The sequence below is a fragment of the Sturnira hondurensis genome, unplaced genomic scaffold (assembly GCF_014824575.4).
Source record: "Sturnira hondurensis isolate 20B ecotype Veracruz unplaced genomic scaffold, ASM1482457v3 Scaffold0006413, whole genome shotgun sequence".
Taxonomy (NCBI): domain Eukaryota; kingdom Metazoa; phylum Chordata; class Mammalia; order Chiroptera; family Phyllostomidae; genus Sturnira; species Sturnira hondurensis.
In genome coordinates, this window is record NW_028079044.1 from 5,585,676 (window position 1) to 5,611,017 (window position 25,342).

The 25,342-nt window shown below is 42.7% G+C and overlaps 1 protein-coding gene across 1 annotated transcript in view; it reads left to right on the plus strand.

Annotated features, from left to right (window-relative positions):
• The first annotated feature begins 7,584 nt into the window (after positions 1–7,584).
• Positions 7,585–25,342, plus strand: part of EML6 (EMAP like 6) — a 229,424-nt gene continuing 211,666 nt past the window's right edge. The window contains exon 1 of the mRNA XM_037047921.1: positions 7,585–7,781. Coding sequence (XP_036903816.1) covers positions 7,585–7,781 — 197 coding nt within the window. The remainder of the gene's footprint in view (positions 7,782–25,342) is intronic.

A 25,342-nucleotide genomic window follows, 5' to 3' on the forward strand; every position in this document is an offset into this window, starting at 1 on the left:
TAGCAGAAACTTCTGGTTAACAGCAACATTACTCCTCCCTTTCTTAGTAAAATATTTCTGATTTTAAATGTACAGAGATCCCCCAAGAATATAGTGTATAATTCTAGCCTCCCTTGCCCCTAGAGGTACTCCAAGTTCTGGCCATTGGGCAGTAAGCAGAAGTGTTGCATGAAACTTAGAGAAAATATCTTCAAAGGGAGGGTATATGCTCACCGTCTGTTCTTGCTGGCTGGAATGCAAGGATAAAAGCTGAAGTCTGATGGGTCATCTTCAACCATGAGGTGGAAGATCTGTGTTGCATGTAGTGTAACATCAAGATAGGAGGATTCTGGGTATCTGACAATTTTCTTAAGCTGCTTACCTCTAGACTTTCTGAGAGAGAAATTTCTGCCTTCTTTAATGGCTTATCGGGGTCTTTTGTCATGTGCCCATTAAACTGCCATGAGTGCTAAAAGCTGCCCTTAAGTTCTTTAATGTTTGAGAACCTCTGTCTGTTGCCTTTACACTTATACAATTTAGCTGTGTAATTTTGATGTTACACTTTTCTTCTCTATCAGGACATACAGATACTGCTCCATTTTTTTTCTAGCATCGGAGAGTGCAGTGCAGAAGGTTGAGGCCAACTTGATTTCTACACCCAGCCTCCATTTTTGTTTCTGCCTACATCCTAGAAAAAAGGGTCTCCTCTTTCCTACAATAACTATTTCAAACATATAGAAAGAGTTTAAAAGTACCTAGATTTAGTGATTGCTAATATTTGCTATGTTTCCTTTCTCTTTCCTATGCACATTTCTTCCTGAAATCATTTGAAGGTAAGTTGCAGACATAACATTTTATTCCTAAATACTTCAAAATGTATTTCCTAAAAATAAAACTTTCCAAAGACTAAAAACAGTAGTTCCCTAGTATCTTCCAGGGTCTATTTTGTATTTCAATTTTCCTGATTTTTCCTTCTTCCCACATTGTCTTTTGTGAGCTAAAAAACAAACAAACAAACAAACAAAACAAATAAAATGAACAACAACAACAACAACAAAAACCCAGGATGCAAGATCCAGTCAGGATGCACACATTGTATTTAGTTGTTATATCTCTTTAGTCTCTTTTAGCCAAGAATAATTCCCAACTTTTTTCTTTGGCATTTATTGTTTCATATCATTTACTTTTTTGATGTGGCCAAACGAGTTGTGATAGACAGTGTCCCATCTTCTGGCTTTACCTGGTTGTTTCCTTGTGGCTTCAGTGAACTTGTTCACTTATCCCATATTTTCTATAAACTGAGAGTTAGGTCTTCAGGCTTGATTAGACTTGGGTTAGATATTTGGTCAAAAATATCGTATGCAGTATTTCATACCGTATCACATCAGGAGGCAGAGGAGGCAAGCTGTTCTGGTACCTGTGATACTAAGTTTGATAATTTGATTGAGATGGTGACTTCCAGCTCTCTCCATGTATTTTATAGCATTGTGGGAATATCCTCTCATCTAATCATTCTAGTACACAATTGTGACCGTTGCCTGCATCGATGACACTATTGGATAATTTTCTAAATCTACCATTTTTTTCTACATTTGTTGGCTAGTACTGATAGGTAAATAGCTTTCCTTTATCAACTGGAGATAAACTTCAGTTCCTCCAAGAAGACAGATAAGTGCTTACTAAATCCTTTATTTGCTAATGGGCAGAGATGGTATAATAATCCTCTCTAAAGTTGGCAAATAACTTTGAAATGTTTATTCTTGAAGTTCATTTTGCTAGGATATGTCTCTAGAGAGACTATTCGATATAATTTTTTTTTCTGGTATATAGGTATCCCTTGAATGTGCAGATGCGGTTCTTTAATATAGTCCTCCATTTTATTTCTGAATATTTTTCCTGCTCCTTTCATTGGCTTCTCTAATTTAGGAATACCAGTGATTTGTGTTGGGTTAGCTTTGCTCTGTCAAGCATCATCTCTCTAATTGTTTTAATATTCTTGCCTTTTTCCTCTGCATTTCTTGTGATAATTCCAGTATTTCCTCCATGCTGGTAATTTGAATTTCCATTTTCCTCCTATTCCTTCAAATATACTCATTAGATCTGAAACTTTATATTTGATTATTTCTTTAGCTTGGCTTTCCTTTTACTTTTAGTACCAACTTTAAGCTCTTGATATTTTGAATTCATATTGTAACTAAATTCTTCTTTGGTAGGGAATCTGCTTCCTTGACATAAATTTTCTTCCAGATGGGTCTTTGCCTGTGTTTGGCATATAATGCACCTTTATTTGGGGCTTTTGCTATGTTCTTACTTCTCTCGCTGCTTATATTTGATGGGGCAGCTCTTTCCAAATCATATATTCTTATACATCTTGTATGAATTCTTTTCACCTTATCTGGGAATGAGTTGATCTTCTGAAAGCTGTAACTTGGTGGCCAGACATTGCTTTTTACCCACTTTTCTGCAGCCTAATATTGGAAAAGGGTGGAGTAGAGAAAAGGGTGAGATCTATTGGGACTGAGAACAGCCTCTGTTAGGGGAGAGGCCTTTGCTCTTTCTTGAGATCCTATGACGTACACAATTTCGTGCAGTCAAAGGTGTGGCTCCCTCCTGTGTGCGGTGCCTTACTCCCTGGAGCCTGCGCAGTGCTCTGACGACAGCAGGTCCTGGTGAAACTTCCCATTTCTGCTGAAGACCCGAGGTTATACATAAGGCTTTCTTCTCTAAAAGTATCCCCCCACCGAAAAGAACCTGTACATTTACATACTCAGGATAATTTGAATAAATTAAAGTATTCTGGTTAGAACATTCATGTATTCTTTAAGTTATCTTATGTTCTTACTGTTTCTTGAGAATGTTTCCTCCTTATTAGCTAAGAAATTTGAGGAGGAAAATTATATAATCATGCTTCAATTTGCTATATTTTCTCATTGTTTAACAATAAATTTATGTCTCATGTTGGGAAGTATAGGAGTAATGGATTAGCCACTTTTTGTTTAATCTTGGTTAAATTGCTTACTCTTTACCAGTTCTCAGTTTCCTCACAATAAAATGGAGTTATCTATTGATGGGGTTGTGGTAAGAATTAAAAGAGATAAAGAATGTAAAAACCTTCTCTCCTTTACCCATAGTATAAGAATCTCCTATTTTAACGTGGTTGCCTAGAATAAAGACTACTTCCTAGAATTGCTTGCAGCTAGGTGTGGCCATGTAACTAAGTTCAAACTGATAGGCTGTAAATAGGAAAGACTAGAGATAGCCTTTGAGAACTTTCTTTCTGGAGTTAGCCAACATGTATCCTGTGCTTCTTCTACGAAATGTACTTGGAATGTGCTTATGGTGATTGGTACTTGCTCTTGGACCATTGTGCCTGGGGACAGCAGAGCAAAATGTTGTCACAGTGGCTGCAACCTGAGCACTCGGGGGCTCTTAATTAGAGCCATCATACTAGGCCTGTACTACCTCCAGGTTTTTGTAAAAAATAAAGTTTCATTAAGTTTAAGTCACTGCTACTTTGGGTTTGTCATTCACAGGTGAACTTAATCTGTCATCTAACCAATTTCTTTCATAATTCTTAGTGGTTAAGAACAGGCTCTGGAGGAAGATTGCCCCAAGTTCAAACGTAGGCTTTGTCACTACTAGTGTGCATCCTTGGGCACATTACTGAACCTTTCTTTACTTCAGTATGCTCATCTATAAAATGAGAGAATAATAGTACCTACTTCATAGGATTATTATTGGGATAAATAGTATGTTATTTAAGACATGTAAAGCACCATTTCCATGGCCTAGAATATAGTGTTGTTTACCATATTAACATAGTATTATTAGGAGTTTTGTTTGTCTAGACTGCTTATTTCCAAAGGGTATTACCAAGTCTTATTTCGCATTTTCTGCAAATAGAAGTTAATATATACTGCCATTTGGAATAATTAACATTTATATAATGCTTTACAAATTAGCTCTTTGCACATGTATATATTTTTTTCATTTTCACAACTATCCTGGTGAGGACTGTTATACTTTGTTAAGTGAGTAGACTAAAGATGAGAAATTTAGTGATTTGCCTAAGGTAACACCATGTAAGTGACAGATTTAGAACTTATTCCTCCAACTCATTTAACTAAAATTATAATCTAGTGTGGCATGGTGGTCATTAGTTATGTTAAAGATAATTGAGGAAACGAACATGTCATGTTACATCCATTTTTATTTGTTCAGGAGACTCCTTTCAAATACTTTTGTGTTTTCTCAGGAAGCTGTCCCTTCCTTTCTGGACCATTGCCACTACCTCTAATGTAATACCTCAAGCACTACCGCAAGCTTCTTATACCACATGCTTTGACTATTACTGTTTTTGCTGTTATTTCCTTCTTTAAAAAAAAGAACAGTTAAATGGCTCCCTGTCATTTTAAGGATATAGTATAAACCTCTAGGTTCATCTCTAAGCACAGTATAATTTTTCAGGCTTATGTCCTCTTCTCATCTTACATAAATTCTCTCTTGCTCCGATTCTATTAAGTGTCTCTAAATGTTTTTCTGTACCCACTCTTTTATTCCATACATCTGTCTGGAACGCTCTTCCAGTTATCTTTATTTATCTCACTTCTATCTGTATTTCCTATTTGCTCTATGAAGTATTTCCTGACATTATAGTTGGAAAAGCTCTTTCCTGCTGACTTTCTAGGTAGAATTTATTGTCTCTATATAAATCATTGGCACTGCCTTGTGGCATGGCATTATTGATCTATATTTTTATGTCTCAAATCTTCAGGCCATGTCTTTTTTTCTTGTCATTGTGGTGCCCTTATTGGCTAGCTCAGTGCCACCTCACATATCTGTAGATTCATTTTTTTTTCTTAAGAAGAACGATTAGACCAGTTCACATCCTCTTCATCGCTGCAGGCAGCAACTGCTCATCCACACACTGGCACTTCTCATCTTCCCGAGGCTTTCCTTACCATTCAGAAAGCTGTACTAATGGTTGAGGTAGTTAAAGAACTGAGTGATCGATTACACTGAGAGAAAGGAAAGGGAAAGGACATGCTCCGAACATCCCTTCTATCATCCTTTTCATCACTGGGATTTTGAAATGGTCTCAACTTGAAAACAGCCTACTTCAGAATACAGTGAAATTCACAGTTCACTTCGAGTAGGAGAAATGTCATCAGCTTCTGCGTCTTAGGGCCAAAGTTAGTTGTTCATGGCTTGAATATCTTCAGTTTCCAAAATCTACGTACCCCTAAATACCCAAGTCCTCCAACTTAGGAGGTGGCTCACGGGAAGTCCTGGTTCTTATATAGCATTTCTTAAATTTGGCAGACCTACACTTTAACAGATCAAACCCATGTGACTAAAAAGGGAAACTGAAGTAGGAAACAAATTTGGGCTTGAGTCCACTGTAGTAATCCTCAGGGATTGGTGCAAAACTCTAGGTGGGCTGTAGAGACTGTCTCCCTTCCAAGTCCATGGCTCTTCCATGGCTCTTCATAGATACGCGGGGTGGCCGCCTCTGTCACTAGGGAACGCACGGCGCTGGCACGCCGCCGCCCGGTGGGCGTACTGCTCCTGCCTCTGCTCCACCAGAGAACCGCAGGAACTGAGGGTAACGAACGGCCTCTCTGCGACTCACTCTGGACGCGTGGAATCCTGGGACTTGTGGTNTGGGCTTGAGTCCACTGTAGTAATCCTCAGGGATTGGTGCAAAACTCTAGGTGGGCTGTAGAGACTGTCTCCCTTCCAAGTCCATGGCTCTTCCATGGCTCTTCATAGATACGCGGGGTGGCCGCCTCTGTCACTAGGGAACGCACGGCGCTAGCACGCCGCCGTCCGGTGGGCGTACTGCTCCTGCCTCTGCTCCACCAGAGAACCGCAGGAACAGAGGGTAACGAACGGCCTCTCTGCGACTCACTCTGGACGCGTGGAATCCTGGGACTTGTGGTCTCGCTGCGCCAGCTCCCGGCCTGAGCTAGCGTTCATAGGACTACACTTCCCAGGATGCATAGGGAAAAGGGGCAACCTGAGCCCGGCGAGGGCGGGGGTGGCTCCACAACCCTGGGGCGTAGCGGTTTCTAAGTGCGGTGATCTCACCTAGTAACTCACCGCCAGGGTTCCCGAAAGCGGCTCTGTGGCTCCGCCCCCTGAACCTGGGTGGATGAAGAACCTGTCTCCGCTGCGCCCAGGGACGAAGCCCATCCTCGGTGCGGGAGGCGGGGAGGGCAGGGCAGGCTGAGGATTTCTCTTGCTCAAGCGGGATCCGGGACTTGCTGGCGTCGCCGGCTTGGAGCAGAGGTTAGAGGCAGAGAGAGCGGGGATGCTTTGCAGGCGAGGCTGGATCGGGTGTGGGAGTCCCGCACACCAGCAGGGCGGTAGAGCGCGCGGGCTGGGGTGTCCCTGGGGGCCGACATCCCTCGTATCCGCGGCAGCCCGTGCCCGGTATGTGTGTGCGTGCGCGTGCCTGTGCAGGGGTCTCGCGGTCCCCAGTGTTTTCACGGGCATCCCCGCCCTACGCCGGGCTAGAGGCGGGACCTTTGAGCTCGCGGGACCCCGTAGCTAGTGCAGACCTTCCTGGGGAGAGGCACACGATTTTTGCCACTTGTTAATTATTTAGTTTCTTCTTGACCCGGAGGAAACGCTTTCCTGCCTCCAACTGCACTAGTGTCTCGTTTCCTCCGATTCAGAAAAATCTCTCATGACGCTTGCAGTTGGAGTTGGTGATTAGTGAGAAGTGCTAAGTTCTTTATGATGTTCCGGCCAAGAGAGGGTTCACGGAGGATGTGAATTTTAAACACATACATGACAACTAATTCGAGCATCTAAAAAATGACCATTTCATACTCACTTTGGCTTAATTGGGGAAACAGCAAATATTCTTTCAAATCATACCAGCAACCACCAGCCAACAATATTTAGGGCATATTTCGTATCATTAAGAAGAAAAAGGGAGTAGTTGATAATTAAAAAAAAAACACTTGATTTAGTTTAGGGATCATTTTCTTAGATTGGGGGACTTACGCAAAAAAATCTGTTTCTTTCTTCCTCGCTCTTGCATCCTGGATATAGACTGTCAGTTTCGGATCCAAGGATGGTGATGGCAAAGCTTAGCCGGGTTCCCTGTCATATCAAAGCTGTCACAGAATAAATCCCGCTGCCTGCTGTGAAGCCCCCGCGCACTGCAAACTTCAGTGAGTGAACTGGGTAATCAGTGTTTGGATATGCAGATCCCTGCTTTAAAAGGCGGGGTAACCCCTGCAAGAACCTCTCCCGGGGGCCGGAGCCCGCAGGTGCAGTGAGGCGTGCGCGCGCGGGTGCTGGCGCCTCCGAAGACGCCTCGCCCGGGGAGAGGGAGCCGGGGCGCCCGGCGGGGTCTGGCGGCCGCGCACCGGCGGCTCGTCTCCGGCGGCGGCGGCGGCGGCGGCGGATGATGGTGGCGGCCGGCGCGCTGGGCTGTGTCTGTGCGTCGCCGAGGAAATCAGCGCCCAGTGCTGCACACTGAGCCCCTTGCGGGTCCTCCGCAGCCCGAACCTTGGCGAGGACAGATCGGGCGCGTAGGGGCCGCGGACCCTCGTGCAGGGGGGGCCGGGGGGCGAGTGGGGTCGGCTTATCATGGCGGATCGGACAGCTCCCAGCTGCCAGCTCCGGCTGGAGTGGGTGTACGGGTACCGGGGTCACCAGTGCCGCAACAACCTGTACTACACTGCCGGCAAGGAGGTGGTCTACTTTGTGGCTGGGGTCGGGGTGGTTTACAACACCCGCGAGCACAGCCAAAAATTCTTCTTGGGACACAACGACGACATTATCAGGTAAGGTGGTGGCCTGGGGAGGTGGGGAGAGGTTGACTGGAGGTTGGAAGGGTGGGGGGAAGGATGACCAACCTGGCTTTCCTGGGGTCAGATCTGGGAGCCCCATGGAATCTCTGGAACCACATGGAATAACAGAAGGGCTGCCGATTCCAAAGCTAGGGCAGAAACAGCATTGGGGTGCGGGCGGGGAGGGCAAGCTCTCCGTATCCCTCCGAAGGCTTTTGGATCTCCAAGGAGTTGAGTGTCCCAATGCCTTTTGGTGTTCATCCCTGCTACAAGTGGAAGGATCCTGGGTAACTGTCCAACACTTCCCCTTCCTTCCCTAACTGGGTAAATGTAGGACGATAACCTGAACTGGGTGTCACCTTTGGGAGGCTTCTCAGTAGGTTCCTCAGCAAGCAAGAGAATTAAAAAAAAATCTAAAAGAAAATTTTGCTACAGGTAATTTCGAATCTTCATCCCTGATGCTTTGAAACTGGGAAATTTCTTCTGCAGTGGGTGGGGAGTTTGTTCTCTAATATTTCACTTGGCAATGTTTTAATGCCAAAAAGCTTATTTATACACTAAATGGATGCTTCCCCAACATTACCGAGGTTATGAAAGGCCGGCAGCTGCTGGACCACAAAATCCCACCAGTCAGCCCACAGGATGGCCAACATCTGGTAGCGGATGGCCAGGACTGATGACAAGAACAGGAATGGATGAAGAGCCATTTTAGGGGTCTTCCCTATCAAATTGTAGAGGAACATATTTTGATTATTGGCTCTGTCCTCTCTTCCTTGGACCAGCCGCATTTTCCTCCAGCCCTGGTCAGCTCCTTGTGTGACCAAACCAGGTGTGGTCCAGATGCTGTTCACGGGGAATCCCTCTCAGCCTTGGGCAGTTAGGGGTGATTTCCATGATATGGGAGCCTCAGCCCACAGGGAGAATGACTTGCTGAGGATGGACTGCAGCAAACAGACGGTATTTGCACCTTTCAAGCTTGGGTGTTCATTGATGTAGAACAACTTCCATCACATTTTCAAAATATTACCACTTGTGCTCCAAGTTTGCCTTTCACGGTGAAATAAATGGTTAAGTGGTGTAATGTTAATGGTCCTAAATTCTCCCTGGGAAGAACGATTTAAAAGACTAGTTCCGCCCCCGGTGCCCCTCCCCCTCCATTGTGCTTATTCTGGAGCATTTTTCCCCCACCTGAGACTTAAAGTTGAGGATTTTCGTAAAAATATTTCAAGATGCATACGATGCCGTTTAAAAAAATCTTGACGTTTAGAAGATGCAGGTTTTAAAAACTGGAAGCTCTAGTGTCCTCAAGGTGAGGTGAAACATGGAAAAGTTTCTTCATGTCACATCTGACAGAACAGCTCGTTTCTTCTCTGATATGGCAGTGGCTGTGATTGGGGCAGTCCCTACCTAGTTCTGTCCTGGGGTGTCGCTTCTCTTATTGTCAGGCTGAGTATTAACGTCACAGGTGGAAGTGATTAACAGTGACTTGCAAAAAGGTTAGATGTTTAAAAATTTAAACCCATTATGTTTTTACTCTTTCTTAATGCATTGCTTTCCATTACACCATCAAAATAAGATGTAGTCCTTTGGGGGGAAGGGAGAGAGTGGCAATTAAGCAGAAAATTCCCTGGGGCTAAATAATATTTATGTGACAAGTTCACTTAACTACTTTGAGGATTTAAATGCCTAACTTAAATTTTCTATACTAGGAAAAAAACACAAATGCACTGTTGAAACTGAAGGTGGGAAAAGGGTGGAGCTGCAGTAAATTGCTGTCGTGACTGGCAGCTGAACTGGGGGGATGTGACAATATCTGGTTTAAAGAAACACTCAGGTTTGAAGAAAAGATGAATGAAGTTATTTGCATAACTAGGTTTGCAGGAAGCCTCACTTAAAAAAAACACATCAATTTAGCTTCTGGTCTGTTTCTTAAGGTTTTATCTTTACACTGAAGAGTGACATAGTAGTAAGCTTGCCTCCAAAGAAGGGACTTTATTGCTGTATTTTCCATATTTGGTTGGCTTGAGTATGTTACAGGTGAACAGAATTCTTTTATATCCACGTCTTTGCACAGAGGAATAAAATTGACTTCAGCAGATTAAAAAAAACATAAAACACAGAGTCATTCTGTAATCAAGAGCTGTGAAATTAGAATGTTTATGCTTTTCTTTTGCTTTATTTTATATATGTAACTATTCTTTTCTGGTGAAGGCAGTGCAGAGACCATATGTCCTTAGTGTGTGGGAACTCTTAGGTGCCATTTCTTTCATCATTTTAATCTCAGAAACATAATTGATGTTTGAGACTAAAATCATAAAATGTTGGGAATATTTATGAATTATCTGTGTACACGGGGAGGAAAATTGTACTCTATGCATTTCAGCTCGCTTCTGTGTATCTGTAAGACAACTGAATTTCCACCTAAAATATTGAAGTTTGTCATTGAAAGAGAAGGACTGCAGCCAAGGTTTTAGTGCAAAAGTGTTTTCTGGAAGGGAGGGTAATCATTACGTGAATATTAAAACCTCTAATTCGTGATCCCATCAAATGAGATAATGTAATTGTGCAGTTAGCTTTTGCATTAGTTTGAAAGATATATTCATGATGTATGCATTTCTTGCTGCTTTATTTACTGTGCTACTTTCCCTAGAACAGTAACTAGAAAGCAGCCCAACACATATGGATACTTCACTCCATTTTATGAAACCGTGTGGTCCCTGAGAACCTTAATAATAACGTAGGATTTGACAGAGCTCATCAGAGCCCAGCGTCTGTGTGCTCCTGGTTTGATGGACTGTGTATTGATGTCAGATTTTCAAAAAGTTGTTGATATGTGAAACATAATATGACTTATTGGATGTGGAGGCTTCGTTTTATTCTCTTGAATGATTACTCTTCCATACAGATAACGGATTAGAGGCCGATGCCATATTTTAGCCTTGATAATATTGTTTGCTACTGGGTGAATCACAGGACTCAAATCAGGGCTTGAAGGCAGGGACAGGCATAGACACTGGAATAATTGCTTACTTGGTTTTTCCTTCAGGTAGCAGATCATGACAGAGAAATGGAGTAAATGAAAGAAAAGGTCGTGAACACATCTGCTCTGCGTCACCTCCCTTCCATTTTCACAGTGGCTCAGTTGAGACATTTATCCTCTTACTGCGGATCTCTACATTGCTTCTGAACAGTTCCCTGGTGCCATTTTCTTTTCTCTTATTTTCCAGCTTTCTATAAGCAGGGAGGTTTTTGTGCAGTACCGTTTCAAGCGGAAGGGCACTAGCCTTGGCCTCACACACACTCACCATGAACCCCGCTCTGCCATTTACTGAAGGCATTCAGGAGAGTGGCTTGACCTCTCAGGGCCTTGTTTATTTGTGAAATGGGGGTAACAATACCTAAAGTGCAGAATTGTAACTATTAGAAAGAATACATACAAATGGTTTGGAGTGGAGTCTGGCCTTAGCTGATGCTCACTAAATGCTTTTAGTAGTTGCAGTTGTAGTGTTTAATTAAAAACAGACACAGACACAGGCACCAAAAGAAAGCAATGATTCCTTATTGCCCACGGGCTGAAGCTTAGCTTCTTAGCTTCTGTTCTTTCTGGTCCTAACTGACCTTTCTATCTTTGTTTTTATTTTATTTTTTTAAAAATCATAAATTGTTTGCATCTCACTTGCTGTATAATAATATCACTCTGTTCTTTCCTGCCTCATGGGGGAATGCTTTTATCTCCCCCTTCATCCTTCTGCCCCTGTACCCCTTCCCCACCCAATGGCATAGTGGTGGGAGCATGGGCTTTAGTGTCAGAGAGACCTGATTTTGAACCTAGAACTGTCACCAGTTGGGTGACTTGAGGAATTTACTAAAGCTCTGTGAGTCTCAGCTCTCATCAGTGAAACAGCTTCTCATCTATAAAATGAGAGTGTAAAGGTATCTGCCTTGTACAGTAGCTCGTGGAGGTTGCACGCAAGATGCCCACAGTGTTTGGGAAATAGCAAGTGCCCAGCACAGGGGCCTATTTGTATCCACATCCTGCATAGCCCCGTCTGCTTCTGCCTCACCTCTCCCCTTGGCTGAAAGGGTGCCTTGCCCTCCTGAAGCCTTGCATCTTTCAAGACCAGGGCTGCTCACTTGGGCCTGGAGTGTTAGGCAAACAGGTTCACATGAAGACCTGGAAATGTGATTTCATATTCTTTAGTCCCTTGATGAGTATGAAATTGAGAAATATGGGGATAACTATAAAGAATCAAACCCATGTTGAGCGTCTGCTCTGAATCTGACACCGTGTGTGTGTGTGTGTGTGTGTACATATGTATATTAATGTGTCCAGAAGGTATCCAGCCATATAATATAAAAAACAGATGAAAAATAGACATTTACTGATGAAGATACAGGAAACCCTATAGATAGGACAATGATGCCACCATCCCCTTCAAAGTAGGCACCTTGGGACCTCACACAGTTCTCCCAATCTCCATCAGCTGCCCTGTTGTATTTTCCTGAGTCTCATCAACAGTCTGAAAGCTCTTCCCTTTCAAAGATGTTTTAGTTTTGGGAAAAATCAAGTTGCAGGGCACCAAGTCTGGGTTATAGGGAGGCTGAGTCACCTGGGTGATTTGATGTCTCATCTCTGCAAGAGATGTAATGCATGTGTGGGTGTGTTGTCGTAAGGAAGCTGCCAATCACTAGTTGCCTGTAGCTGCAGTCTCCTGAATCATCTGTATAGTTTCTGTGGAGCAATATTCAAGTTTGATGCAAAATTTGGTGCAGATTTGTTGCTTTACTTGCTCAGTCATTTTGAATGTGACGGCCACACAGTACACATGCTCACTCAATGGTGTCTTCCACCCCACTAACTAGTACAGTGAAGTCGTCATCGTTCCTACATATGCATTCCAGTCCACTCGCTTTGGCTGCCAGGTTACATCGATGTTGGGTAAACCATTCTCATGGTTTCTTATGTTAACAATGGCTGGACTTTTTCTGGACAGACCTTGTATATAGTCATCTTATTGAATTACCCTCTTCTCCAACTCTGAGAGAGAGAGGGAAAGAGATTTAAGCAAAGTCACTCAGTCGTACCATCTACTGTTCATTCAGTATCACTGTTCATTGGCAAGCTCATGAAGTGAAAGGTTTTGATGGAAGTTTATGGTCTGTTCATAAATGATCTTATTATTGTCATTTTTTAAATTATTATTGTCATTTTTATTAATAAGCTATAGTTTATTTGCCTGCTGATATTTATCAAGATTTATTCTCTAAATTGGGTACATATTATTTTTTCCCATTTGCCTATTGATCAAAAACTCATTTCACATCTAGAACGTACCAGGTTCAGGGGGCACAGCAGTGAACATGGCCATGTTCTTGCCCCCATTCTGGTGGGAGAGATCAACAATAAATGAAGAAGAAAAGAAAAGGTGCCTAGAGCTGTGATAAGCACTGGGAAGGGAATGATCCTAGAGAGGAACTGGACTGGATAGGGCTATGGGAGTTACCTTAGAGGAGGTTTCCAGAGCAACTCTCTAAGGAGATGGCATTTCAGTTGAGACTTGGAGGATGAGAAGGGACAGATAAGAGAAGTTATGGTGGCCCAGGAAGGTTCCATGCAAAGGCACCAGGGTGAGAAAGAAATTGGTGTGCCCAAAATTCTGTATAGATGCCCAGAGAAATACCAAGGTCATTATAATGGTCATCTAGGTAATTGATGCCTCATGGGTTTCACACCTTATGTCCTGTATTTCCCAGGACAGTCACAAATATTTCATTCAGTTTTGTCATTGGTACCCTTGTTCTTGTCATATTATGGGCCTGTATTTTAATTCAGAGTACATGACCATGTTTTTATTTTAAAAATATGGTTACTGTATAATAGGTTGTTTCAAAGCTTGAAACATGTCTCACTGGTGTATACTCACTTATAAAAATGATGTTGGCCCCACCACCAGTGGTTGGTTTGAATGTAGGTGTAGTGTGGTGAGGTGAAAAACTGTTCCGGGGCAGCACCTTTAAACAGGGCTGTCTGAGCCATGTTCTGCCTACAGAACATGTTCAGGTGGACCTGAACAACTTTGCAATGTAAGTGACATTTTTACCACCAAAAAGGAAAAAGGAAGCAGCTGGGAAGGCCTCCTTGCTGGCTCTGCTTCTGGGACTGGCCCTCCCCCGAGTCCATACAGAAAGCCATCCTGTAGCGAGTGGCTGCATGTCTCCAGCAGTCAGCCTCCACTTGTAGGTTTAACTTGAATTTGTCATATGCGGATTGGTCTTAAATGGAATCACAGTGTTTGAGAGCAGGGAGTTCTTCTCAAATATCACTGTGCATAGGAGTCACCTGGGCGCGGAGTCAATAAGTCAGGTTCGAGGCCCAACGTTCTGCATTTCAAACCAGCTCCCAAGGGACGCCGATGCTGCTGGTCCACAGTCCACTGTACCAAGCAAGATTTCAAGGACCTCGCGCGTGTGTTTTAGAGCTCAATAGACAGCGTTTTTTTCAACCCAGAAGATATGGCCCACAGTGAAATAGAACTTTAATGATATATATGATCCATATATTTATTAAATCCCTAAATGAATGGGATCATTTTTTTTAAGTTGTCACTTAGCCCAGTGTTCTTTCTTCTGCAGAAAGAACCAAGCAGGCCCTGGTTGGAACAAGTCAAGGAGATGGTGAGCCCGTCCGTGTGGTCAGTGGAAGAGTGTGTACACGGGCTTTGTGTAGACGTAGGCTTTCGAGTATATGCCTGGGAGTCGAATTGCTGAATGATATGGTGACTCTTATGTTTAACATTTCGAAGTGCTGCCAAATTGTTTTCCAAAGCAGCCAAACAATTTTACAACTCCACCAACATTGTATGAGAGTTTCAATTCCTCTGCATCCTCACCAGCACTTGTTATTGTTTGTCTCTTTGATTATAACCATCCCACTGGGTGTGAAATGGCATCTCATGTTGTTTTAATATACATTTCCCTAACAACTAATAATATTGATTACTTTTTATAAATCTATTTGTATGTCTTCTTTGGAGAAAACAGCCATTCAAATTCTTTTCCCATTTTCTGATCAGTTTGTCTTTTTATTGTTGAGTTCTAAGAGTTCCTTATACATTGTCAATATAAGTGCCTTATCTGCTATCTTGTTTGCAAATATTCTCTCCCATTCAGTGGACTGTTGTTGTACTTTCTTGATGGTGTCCTTTCAAGCACAAAAGTTCTAAAATTTTGATGATGTCCAATTTTTTTATTTATCTTTTATGGCTTATCCTTTTGAGGGTCATGAAGATTTATTCCTATGTTTTCTTCTAAAAGTTTTATAGTTTTAGCTCTGACTTTAAGCAGATGACCCATTTTGATCCGTTTTGAGATGATCCATTTTCACTTTTCTATGTGGTGTGAGGTAGGGGGTCCAACTTCATTCTTTTGCATGTTGCTGTTCAGTGGTCCCAACACCATTTGTTTAAAACACTATAGTTTCCCCACTGAATTGTCTCAGATGTCTACAGCCTTTGAATTCCCCTAGCATGGTCCCATTCTGAATAGTTGGGGACCCAGAAATGGAAACAATCATTAAAAAGATTAACCTGAAAGTAGTAAAAATTGGAGGCTTTAGTTTCTAACTCAGATTTGTGAAGATGCTGTGAAATTCTATGACAGATATATAGATTTTTATGTACTTAAAGAATGTAAATGTTTTTACTTTGAGGAGCCAGAGCAGTATTTAGTAACTGCTGGTTTAGGGACAAGCAACAATCTATACATCTTTGTTCTCTCCCAAAGATTCCTGCTTTTTAAAAATGAATTTACAGTCTTCAGCCCTGCTGCTGGAGACAGATGAGGGGATGGAAGTGGTGTGGAAAGCAGAGGGTGCAGTCAAAGAGGGTGTACCTTTACTTCTACTTTTTTATCAGTTCATTCCTTTCATTCTGCAATGGGAGGCGGGCACCTGGATGGCCTGAACCCAGGAATCGTAGGATTCCAGGGTTGCCTACTAGTTCTCTGTCACTCCCTTTCCCATTGGCACGAAGAAGGGGAATGACCAGCCAGCTCTATATACTAGATGAAAGAAGCTTTCTCTGGACTGGTCAGAAATAGTAGGCTAAAACGGAAATAGGCTAGTCAGAGAATTATCCTAAGGCTATTGAGAATCATCTTAAGGCCAAAGGTCCAAAGGTGATGAGAATCTTTTGGAACTCAGTTTTAGAGAGGAGTATGGCTGGCCGCTCAGGCATTGCAGGGTAAACAGGCAACTAGTCTTTCCCTTTTCTTTTTCTTGCAAGTGTTCCTGTAAGGAAGGTAAATGGTCAAATAAGGTAAATGGTCAAATTTCTGGCACAGCCAGCTGGTTGGATGGTGGTTTTCATTCACTAAAATAGAATGGGGAACAGGTTCAAGGTCAGGAGGTGATGATTTCACTTGGAACGTATTTAGATAGGAATGTCTGTGGGATATGCAAAAGGTGATTATATATTTATATGGATGTTTCTGCTCAGGAGAGAGCATGGGAGTTGCAGTTAAGGATGTGGGAGTGACTGAGAGGACCCAGACAGTGTGTGGAGGAAGGAGGAGAGGCCAGGGCTAGCCTTTTGAGGAAGATGAATGTGTAGGAGATCTGCAGAGAAAGAGGTGCTTGCGAAAGAAGGGAGAGTCACGGTGGTGGGAGGAAACCCAGAAGAGTGGAATGCCCCGGAGGCCAAGAACACAGAGGGTATCAATGAGACCTTCAACAGTATCAGTAGGTCTAATAACAGGTAAGTCGGGAAAAGGGCCCGGTGAGTTTAACAGTGAGCAGGTAGGTCACTGATGAATTGCTTTTGCTACATAAACACTGGGAAGGATTATTTTTCTCTGGGTTGTACTTTTATCGGGGTTTACACTTTCTGTGATGGGAGTTAGAGTTCCAAGGGTCATTTCCTTTTAGCTTCACTCGTCTCCCTCCAACCCCTTTCTATGTTTTGCTCACGCTCCAGGGAGTTTTGTGCTGCAGTGAGAGTAAGCGGCCACCTCAGCTTAATGACTTTTATCCCTGGCAGACTGTAGCTCTCTTTTTTTGGACAATAGGAGACACTGTTACAGAGATTGCTTCTTGGTGAAAAGCCTTCCAGGCCTATTATTTAGCACGCACAGTGCACGCAAACTCCATCACTTAGGCCAGACCGTGTTTACCAGTCAGCGTGAGAGCCTGGCCTGATGAATTCACAAGGCATGCTTCTTGCCTTGGGTAACAGTCAGCTGCTAGTCTATATGATAAAATGTAAGGAAGAGATGTAAATTCTTGAATGTTTTAGAATTATTTTCTCCCCAGAATGTCACTTGGATTTTTCTATAATCTGTAAGAGAAAGTGAGAAAATGTACAGTTGAGTAAACGTGTGTTCAGTGCTCACTGTGTAAATGAGTGTTCAGGCCGCAGTGATGACTTTATCCAAGCCGGAGACACAGTGCCTGTCGCCCCTCCCTCACGCACCTCCATTAGCCAGGCAGCCCCAAACACGCAGAGTCGATGGTGCCCCCTCCGTCTTGCAGCTTCCATGCTGGTTCACACCCTCATTAACTTTTCTCTGGATTATTATAGTGTCCTCCTAACTGGTCTTCCTGTCCCACTCCCACGCCCCTGGTCAGTTCTCTCTTTGAAAACCTGCTCAACAAATAGAGATTTATGAGCCCCCTCTTAAAGATTCTGATTCAATAGGTCTGGCCAAAAAACCTCCCCAGATCTGTATTTTATAGAAATTTCCCATAGAAATATAGATATGTGCATACAGATGTGTGTATACACACATACACACCCATTCTTGATTTTCTTTCCCTGTCCATTGAGAAAACTGACAGATAATGACTCACCAAGCGCCCCGCACTTTGGAGTGGTTTCTAAATACCATCCTCCACACAAAAGAATCAGAACTTACAAAACCAAACAAACACAAAAAACACCTATTCTAGACTTGGGGCTGGGAAAACACAGAATGAGTCTAGAATAGCTTCCTGTGCTAGGTGCTATAGCAGTGCTAATAGAATAAGGGGAGATGTTAAAATGACACAAGAGCTAGTTTGAGGGGACTTCCGCTGGCCACATCTGCAATAGTTTGACCTTCAGTTATCATCTATTGAATGAAACAAAAATCCATTATCTATAGTGTTATAGATAACTAATGGGAAGAAGAGAGATGTCTTCCTTGAGTAGAAGGTCAACAAATAACTGTAGCTGAAATGATGGAATTAGAAGATCAGTGGGCGTTATGATTAGTGATGAAAGTTTGTTGAGTAACATGAAATTTACACAGGACTTTGCCACAAAAGACTTATTTTTTGAAAGATTTTATTTATTTTCAGAGAGAGGGAAAGGGAGGGAGAAAGAGAGGGAAAGAAACATCAATGAGCAAAGAGAAACATCAATCAGTTGCCTCTTGTATGCCCCCAACTGGGGACCTGGCACAACCCAGGGGTGTAACATTTGGGAATCAAACCCATGACCTTTTACTTTCTGGGACGATGCCCAACCCACTGAGCCATGCCAGTCAGGGCCACAAAATACTTACTAATTGTAAAGGAGGACAAACAGTAACTACAGCTAACAAACCTGAGAGATACCACCTTAATGAAATGATCAAAGTTAACATTCACAATAATGGGACAAATGAAGTCATTTTAAAAATGGTCCCCAAGTGGTTCCAGGTTCCGGAACCCCTGCACTGTGCTAGAATTAGCCTTCCAGAGTTCAGGTCCGATCTGTCCCTGCCCTTCTTAAAAACTCGTGTGGGCTCCATTGCTTCTGGAATGGGCTTCAAACACTGGGCATGTCCCCTGCCTTTTTGCCATCATCTCCTTCCGTGACTGGGTCCCTTCACCCTTCCCCACTTTTGCTCCCATCACACCGTACTCCCTGCAGTGACTGCAGTGGTTTGCTCAGTTACTGCATGGCTCTGCTGTGTAGACCGCCCTGCCCAGTCTGTCGGGGGGTGGGTAGACTCATGTTCTCCAAGAGGCAACTCCAGTGCACCGTGTCTGTGAAAAAAGCAGCTCTCCCTGGTTTCTCAGGGGCAGAGTCAATGTCTATTCCCCCAGTAAACCCTGCAGTGTTTTCTCCGCCCCTCTCTCGCAGCACTTCTCACATTATGCCATAACTTTCCTTTGTGTGGTTCCGAAGTTCGCCCGCCCAGCCCACTGTCCCCTCTGTGCCCTGGAGACACTTTATATGGTAGAAAGAGCTAGGGCTTCAGAGCCAGTCGGACTTAGGTTAGCATCTGATCCTACCACTTATTAGTTGCTACCCAGCCAATCTCAGCTTGGTCCTTTAGACCTCTGGTGGGTTATTGTGAAAATTCAATTAAAGAAAGGATGTAAGGACCTTTGCAAAGTGAGTTAATGAGAATACAGAAAAAGAAACCTCCCTGGACCCTAGGTTTTTAAAAATATATATACATACAAATATTTTACATATAAACACTTTCCCTTGTAATTCTGCAAAAATTCATAGGTATTGTCACATAGCTAGTAATGGACAGGCCCAGCTTTGAGCCCAGTTCTATCTGACTCCAAAGCCATTCTCTTTCTGTTATGTGGAGACTGTAAACCAGGGAGGAGAGACAGAGAGAGCCGTAAGTACCTTGAATAAGAAGCCTCTTGAAGAGTGTCAGGCTAGAGTCAGTCTCAACCCATTCATGGGAAGGGGATGGTGGTTGGAGCAGGTAGCTGGGTGGAGACCCAGATTAGATAGTGTCTTGTATGGGAGGCCCCCAGCACATTTGAAGGTGACTCACCTCACAGGTGTTGATTGAGTGCCCACCAGGAGACACTCCTGGTGATTGGCGTCTGTGATAGGTCAAAGGAGAGCAGGTGAAGTCAAGAGAGCATAAGATGGAGCCCTGGAATACACCCTTCCCTTTAAGTCAGAGAGAGCAAAAGGAGCAGAGAGAGAGGAAACTGAGAGAGTTCAGGGACTTGGAAGTTAAGGGAGGAGTCAATGCTTGTCTGTGTGTTTTGAGGGGCTGGTGGTGAGGGGGTCTGCTGTGGGGCCCAGCAAAGAGGTGGACCAGGACTGGGAGTCAAAAGAGGTCAAGGGAAGAGCATTTGCTTCTGAGTAGTGCCAGGGCAGAACCCAGCTTGCTAGAGCAATGAGTAAGAATGAAAATGTGGAGGCAACAAAGTGTTGGGCAAAACACGTCTTGATCTCTGCAACAGTCATCTTGCTTGTACGTACCTGTTCTGGGACGTTGCGCAGCCCCAAGATGCCGTCTGTTCCGGTAGGGAGTACTGAGTGAAGGTGCAAGATGAGCAACTGTGCCTCTTACCCCCAAACTACCCTGAACCAAGAGATGCCTCTGCTTTAATGGAGCAACAAATCAGAGGTTTGAAAATCTATTTTATTGTTTTTTCAAGGATAAGCTTGTGATTTCATCTGATTTTAAAGTGATTTAGTCTATCTTATCAAGACTTACACAGCATTCTGGTTTAAATGCCTTAGGGAGGGAAAACAATGGAAAAGGAAAAGAAAGGAAAATAGGTTTTCTGTTGTTAATCCTTACACAAGGTTACTGCAAAGACTAAATTATAGGCTCAAATTTCACATAATTCAGAGCTTAATTTTTTTCTGAGCTCCAGCAGATTTCCTTTTTAAGTGGTAATTTTTCATGATTTTATAGATAGAAAATGATTATCTGTTTATAGATATATTTAATTCCATACGTGTTCTAGTTTCATCTGAATCTCTGTTGAGTATCAGAAGCCAATTCAGCAGCTAGCTTCTCCCATCTGGGTACCACAAAAAAGTGGAAATCAGATTCTCAGCAATCAGTCAACGAAACCGCTGAGTGGGAGCATGCCATGAGTGGTCACGCAGAGGTGCCACGCAAGGAGGCGGTCACTAGCGGACGTCCTGGAAGTGGTGCCCGGGGGTTGGTCACCGGATGTCTGAGTCACTCTCTCCCGCACTGTGGGCACCTCAGAGAGACTGCATTTTCTGCAGCCCGTGCTCATTGGAAGTGAACACAGACCTTTGACCTTGTCTCTGAGGCATTCCTAGGCATTTCAACTAGAGGATTTTGAGAAAGAGATTTCATTAAACCTCAAGGAGATAGGCAACATTTTTAGTAAACATGATAAACTGTAAGTTATAATAATTTTAGAACTTTGCCAAATGTCTCTGCTTTATTAGTGGAGAAAATACTTCGTTCGTTTTCATAAGCAGGACCACACTGTGCAGTGGCTTCGGAGTCTGGTCTTCACAGGCCCCAAGCAGGCCACTTCTAATGCTTCACAATAGAAGCCGGTGAAGCAAAGGGCACCCTTCTTTTCGTATTAAATTTGCTTTCTGGTAATAAGGTCAAAGGTCTGCTAGACCGATATTTGGGGAGTAGCAAATTAAAATAGGTAGCCAGGAAATAGGCCAAAATGAGACAGGATTTCAGAATACTGGAAGTTTATGATGACATCTTAAACTGTCTATTTTTAAATTTTAGATTATTGGCCTTGTTTGGGGTTCCAGAATCTCTGACACAAGAACTAAACAGATGTTCGTGAAATGAGAGAAAACAAAATTAACTCTCAGTACATTTCTGCTATAATCTGGCTTGTCATTATGGTATGAGAAAACTACCATGTATATCAGAAGCCACTTAATGAATGAACTTAATTCTCACTTAAGACTAAAGTGTCAATAAAAAGGATTGTACTTGTAAGGAGAATTGGAATTTAATAAACTTATTTCAGGCTCTTTGTTTTATTTTATTTGGGCCATAAGCAAAAATATACTAATTAGCATAATTGATTTTATGACATTATTTACCCCTGAGGTATATGAAATTATAAAAAAATTGAGGTATATGTGGAAGAATGTTAAACAGTTTTTGTTTCTATTACTATACTTGTCTTAATCTTGTTTATTCATAACTACATTATATAAATTTATCTAGGATTATTACTTTATATTAATACTGGGATTATAGAACTGAACCATTATTACTCATCCTACTTTTGTGCCTTGTTATATTTTTTGTATTATAGGTAAGAAAATTTTACTTTAATATGCACAAGGTGTTCCAGTAATTTTGGAAGAAACCAATTTCTTTTAGTGCAGTTTATTACAAAAATCAGTGTAAAATTATGTATTGATTTTTGGCAAGCCATCTAAAGGAAATTACAGCTATTTGACAGAAAACTCAGGAAAAATAAACAGTTCCTCAGGAAAAATATCCAAACTATGATTATATGGTGCCAAAGAAAGACTCAATAAGATTTATTTCCTTTTCATTCAAAAATTTGACCCAGTGCTTTTGGGAAGCATAATTTTTAAATGATGCTTTAAAGTTATAAAGTAAAAATCGTGGGCGTTATTTAAAATAATCTGATAAGGTCCTACCTGGATTGGGAGAATATAGAATTTGGTTTTGGGTTTTCTTCTTCTGGTTGAAGGACTAGATTTTGCTTTGTTCACCATTGTCCCCAGACACTGAGCACGAGGCCCGGCGTGGGGAAGACACTCAGTAGATTTTTGTTGACTCAAACCAACTCAGAGGCCAGTGCTCACATACAAGGGGCTATGGGAAGAACCCCTGGACACCTGGTTTGTCACCTCGGTCTCTGTTTTGGGTCTCGGCACTCCTGTTGATGGGCACTTGGCTTGTCCTCTATTACAGGCAGTGCTGGAGCAGACATCCTCATGTGTCCATGCTTCCCAGAGTGTATGTGTGGGTATTTCTGTGGCAGATACTTCTACAAGTAGAATGGCCAGGGTAAAGAAACCCATGCATTTACCTTGTGATAGATACTGACAAACTGCCTTCCAAGAAGAGAAGTACCAATGCCCAGGTAGGAAAGTGCCGTTTCTCTACATCTGCTGATCTGGGATTGGATTAATTTTAACTTCTGTGAGGTCAAAAGGAATAGCGATTTTATAATTTAAGGAAGTGAAGCATTTCTGGCTGAGAGTAAACATGAAGTTTCTTCTTTTCTCTTTGGTCCCTTTAATGGTGATGCCTATATGTGTATAAGCGAAGACTCACAGAAATAGATTCCATTAAAATATTCAATAATATGTATTATATTCAAATATCTCTGACCTGATGACTTCATATATGATAGTTTTGTTGCTATTATTATGTGCTAGGCACTGTGCTGAGCATTTTGTACATAATGGTCCTTAATTCCTCACAATAAGTCCCTGAGGTAGAAGCTATTATTCCCCTTTTGCTAAAAAAGACACTGGGGCCTAGAGGAATTAAGTAATTTGCCCAAGGACAGTAGCTAATAACTGTCAAGCCAGGTTTCATACCAGGCCTCCCTCACCTCAGGCCCCAGTTGCCTAAATTACCACTTACTTAATTGCCTGGCCTGCTTTTGTCCCTGAGTTATCGTCATCTGATGGTGAGAGTCAGGGATATTTTCCAAAGAAAAATAATGCCACGAGCCTACACGAATACCCATTAAGCTGTATCCATTCATGCCTCTCACAGTAAATCTGTGGAACAAACTGTCTCTTCTAAGAACTTATGCTTGGTTCTAGGTTCAGATTAACTTTTGGTTGATGTATTTGCTGAGAGCAAAGTCAACACTCCGCATCACTTGTCTCCTGAACAAGGCAGGACCAGTCACTTGACATGGAAGGATTTGGGTGTGACAAACACTTCCTTCAGCGCAGAGCAGGGCCCTGTGGTGCTGAGCTCCAAGGCTGCTCGCTGCACACCACGTCCCCTTAGTCTGGATGCCCAGCCCGAGAGCCTAGGATGTGGCCCAGATAGAACTCAGGTGACATGCAGGTTTTTAACCTTGATTACTAGGACTAGATTTACTTGTTAGTTCTAGAATGGTCAACCAGAATATCTACAGTTTGGGATGGCCACGGCCACTTGTTCACCAGTGAATCTATACTCTGAGGTGCTTGCCCCTCCGACAAGCTGTGGGGAGTCAGTGAGAGCAGAGAGCTGATGGCGATGCGCATGGGCACCACTGCAGGTTTTTGGTCTTTGAGAGTTTTGGTTCAGGGTAATAGAACCCAACTTACGTTGGCCTTGGAAGACAAAGGAATTCAGTGGCTTATGTCATTGGAAAGTTCCAGATTGGAGCTGACATCAGGACCTACAGGGACTCCAATGGCGTTGTCAGTACCCTCTTAGACTCTCTCTTTCTCTCTCTCTTGGCTGCGTTTCTCTCTGGTCTTTGACCTCCTTCTATCCCGTTGTGGACAGATTTCTTTCAAGTGAATGGGGTTGGGCTGTGTAGGGATGCCATGGCCATGGCTGGCTTCAGGTTTGCATCCTTTCAGCCAGAGACCTCACAGCAAACAGGAAGCTTTTCTAGCACCAGGTTATAAAATCAGAAGGAAGCACATTCTGTTGGCCTTGCATGGGTCATGAGCCCATCCTTTGGACCTCTCCCTGTAGCAGAGAAGAGGTATCGTGGTTCTCAAGCCAGGGCAAGGAATTGTGATGGGCGGTCCTCCCAGACCCACAAGGGATGGGGAAAGGCTAATTTCTACAGAGAGAAGAAGTGTTATTGCCAGAAGGAGGAAAACACGTGTAGCTTACTAAAACATTTCACAAGAAAGCCTAGAAAATGACTGGGCATTGAACTTGAAGTATATCATTTAGAGAATAGCTGAGTCTAGGGAGCAACAGATCCCTGTTTGTTATCCTTTTGAAGAGGGTGGTTGCCTCCCCTGTATCTTTTTAGGTTGAAGACCAGAGCCACCTTTATGGTGACAAAGACAATTTACTTGGGCCAAGAACAGAATAATATGGGGCATGTTAAATAGGAAATGTGAAACCTACTACTGATGTGGAGGACAGGGAGCACTTCCTTGCTTTAATTCCTGAGAAATGTACAAAGGTATAAGGGAGTTTGGACGTGATCTTGTTCTGATGTTGGATGTGTTTAAATGGATATAGATAAAATGGGAACTTCTTTTTTTTAATTTTTATTTATTTATTTAGTTATCTTTAGAGGGGAAGGAGAGAGGGAGAGAGACATCAATGTATGGTTGCCTTTCGCGTGTCCCCTGCTGGGAGTTGGCCTGAAGGGAACTGTCCTGCAACCCAGGCATCTGCCCTGACTGGGAATTGAACTGCGATCCTCTGGTTCGCAGGCCTGTGCTCAATCCACTGAGCTACGCCAGCCAGGGCAAAATGGGAACTTCTGATTGGGAGATTCCCTTTAGAATACTGAGTAGAATGTTCACAAGGAACTTTAATTCTTTTATGCAAAACAAGGAAACAGTTGAATTAGAGCTTCTACTTCTAGAGAAAGAAAGAAATAGGATTAAACAAAGAAATTTACAACAGGAAGAACAAAAGGCCGGCAATACACAATAACATCCCCTACCCCATCTCCCATATCCTTATTAAACTTTAGATTCACTTTAAAAAATCACAAGTTATTTTGTGGGCTTATATTTAAATTTATCTTGCAGTTCAGAAGGAATATGTTATTCCTTATTGACACAGTGGCCTAAAGGTTTTTCTGGTTGATTGATTGTGCAAGGTTTTTTATGCAGCATGTGTGATGCCATTTACTGTTACTTGTTGGCTGATAAGTGCCTTCAGTTTGCTTTCTGCAAACCAAG